Source organism: Cynoglossus semilaevis, chromosome 13, assembly GCF_000523025.1.
Source record: "Cynoglossus semilaevis isolate Cse_v1.0 chromosome 13, Cse_v1.0, whole genome shotgun sequence".
In the NCBI taxonomy this organism is placed as follows: Eukaryota; Metazoa; Chordata; class Actinopteri; order Pleuronectiformes; family Cynoglossidae; genus Cynoglossus; species Cynoglossus semilaevis.
This window is the reverse complement of record NC_024319.1, coordinates 258,588-260,078: the sequence shown is the minus strand read 5'-3', so window position 1 is coordinate 260,078 and position 1,491 is coordinate 258,588. Positions and strand designations below refer to the sequence as shown.

General features: G+C 41.4%; 1 protein-coding gene across 1 annotated transcript in view; it reads right to left on the bottom strand.

Annotated features, from left to right (window-relative positions):
* Positions 1-694: 694 nt before the first annotated feature.
* Positions 695-1,491, bottom strand: part of ntd5 (ntl-dependent gene 5) — a 6,774-nt gene continuing 5,977 nt past the window's right edge. The window contains exons 7-8 of the mRNA XM_025061447.1: positions 1,345-1,489; positions 695-1,227 (exon numbers count right to left, since the gene is read on the bottom strand). Of these exons, the coding sequence (XP_024917215.1) occupies positions 1,145-1,227; positions 1,345-1,489 (228 nt within the window). The 3' untranslated portion in view covers positions 695-1,144. The remainder of the gene's footprint in view (positions 1,228-1,344; positions 1,490-1,491) is intronic.

Genomic DNA, 1,491 nt, shown 5'->3' with positions numbered 1-1,491 from the left:
GGGGTCATAATAAAAACACGGACAAACTGTCTTCTTCTAAACTACTGAGATATAACTAAGTTAGATAGTATTAGTGTTAGTACCACTGAGATTCTACCTCGACATCCCATAATAATCTCACAGTTAGGGTTGTTATTCCATGATGTGATTCACAGTAATAAAGATATTCCTGGAAGTTTCTCATCGTATTAATAATTACGTTCTGATGATTATGATGAGTTACTGTCTCATAATGACATCATGACGTAGTAATGACATCATATGCAAAAAGTCACACGTTTCATGAATTATGGAATTATAAATTAATAATATTAGTAAAACAGAGACTGTGATCTAATCCTGATGATAATATTGTATGTACTGTATATACATACACCCCCCCCAGTGCCTTGCAGTACCCCCCAGGTGAATACATCCCTCTATTTGAGAACCATTAGACAAAATGAGGCCTGAGGAAAATAAAACTATTTAAACCTGATTTTATTTGAAAACACACTTTTATTTATACTGTTAAAGTTAAAAAAACAAACAAACAAACAAACAAACAAACAAACATCAGACCGTGAGTTGTCAGAGTCCAGTTTGTCTGGGTACAGTATCTATCCCTGTACTTATCACTTCATATATACACAGAATTGTAAATATATATATATATATATATATATTTATATATATATTTACATAGTCATGTGTTGAGACCTGTTGAGGATCACAGCGTTTCTTAAACCCATCGATCTGTTGAACCAACCGTGTGTGAACAAACGTGTTGACCTCACACACAGGTCAAATGTTCACGTCCAGCACTGTGTGAAAACTGTGTGAAGCTACACTATGTTCAACCATAGTCACTTTGTCTACTGTGGCTAAATATGGGGTCCATGGGACAATGAAATTAATACAAGGACGCTCACTGGACACTCACTGGACACTCACTGGACAGACCTAACTCAACATGTGAGCACCACTGCCACACGATCTGACCTGCAGTGACCTGACCTCCAGCTGAAGAAGAAATGTGACATTGTGTTGTTTTGCTGTTAGCTTGTTAGCCAGGTTTCAGCTTCAGCTCCGGCCTGGTCTCATCTGCACTGGTTGGTTGATCAAACTGTGGTGGTTCCCTGAGGTTCTGTACGGTGGGTGGAGGTCACTCCACATCACCCAGCAGACATTCTTCGATCTCTGACACCAGACGGTGAGGGAAGAGTTTGTACTGCAGCCACGTTGGCTCTTAAAAAGAAAGAGATCACAGAAAATGATGACGTCACTGCTGCTGCTGCTGCTGCTGCTGCTGCTGCTGTCAAACCACATGCTAACACAGGTCAGAGGTCAGAGTGGTAAGTTTACCCAGGTAGCACGCTGGCGGCTGCAGCTCTCCATCAAAACACGTCTGAGTGGCAGTGACGCTGCACTGATGACCAGGATGTTTGCAGTAGAACGTCACGTTCTCCCCATGAGGAACCATGGCATCTGTGACGTCAAAGGGCCAACGCT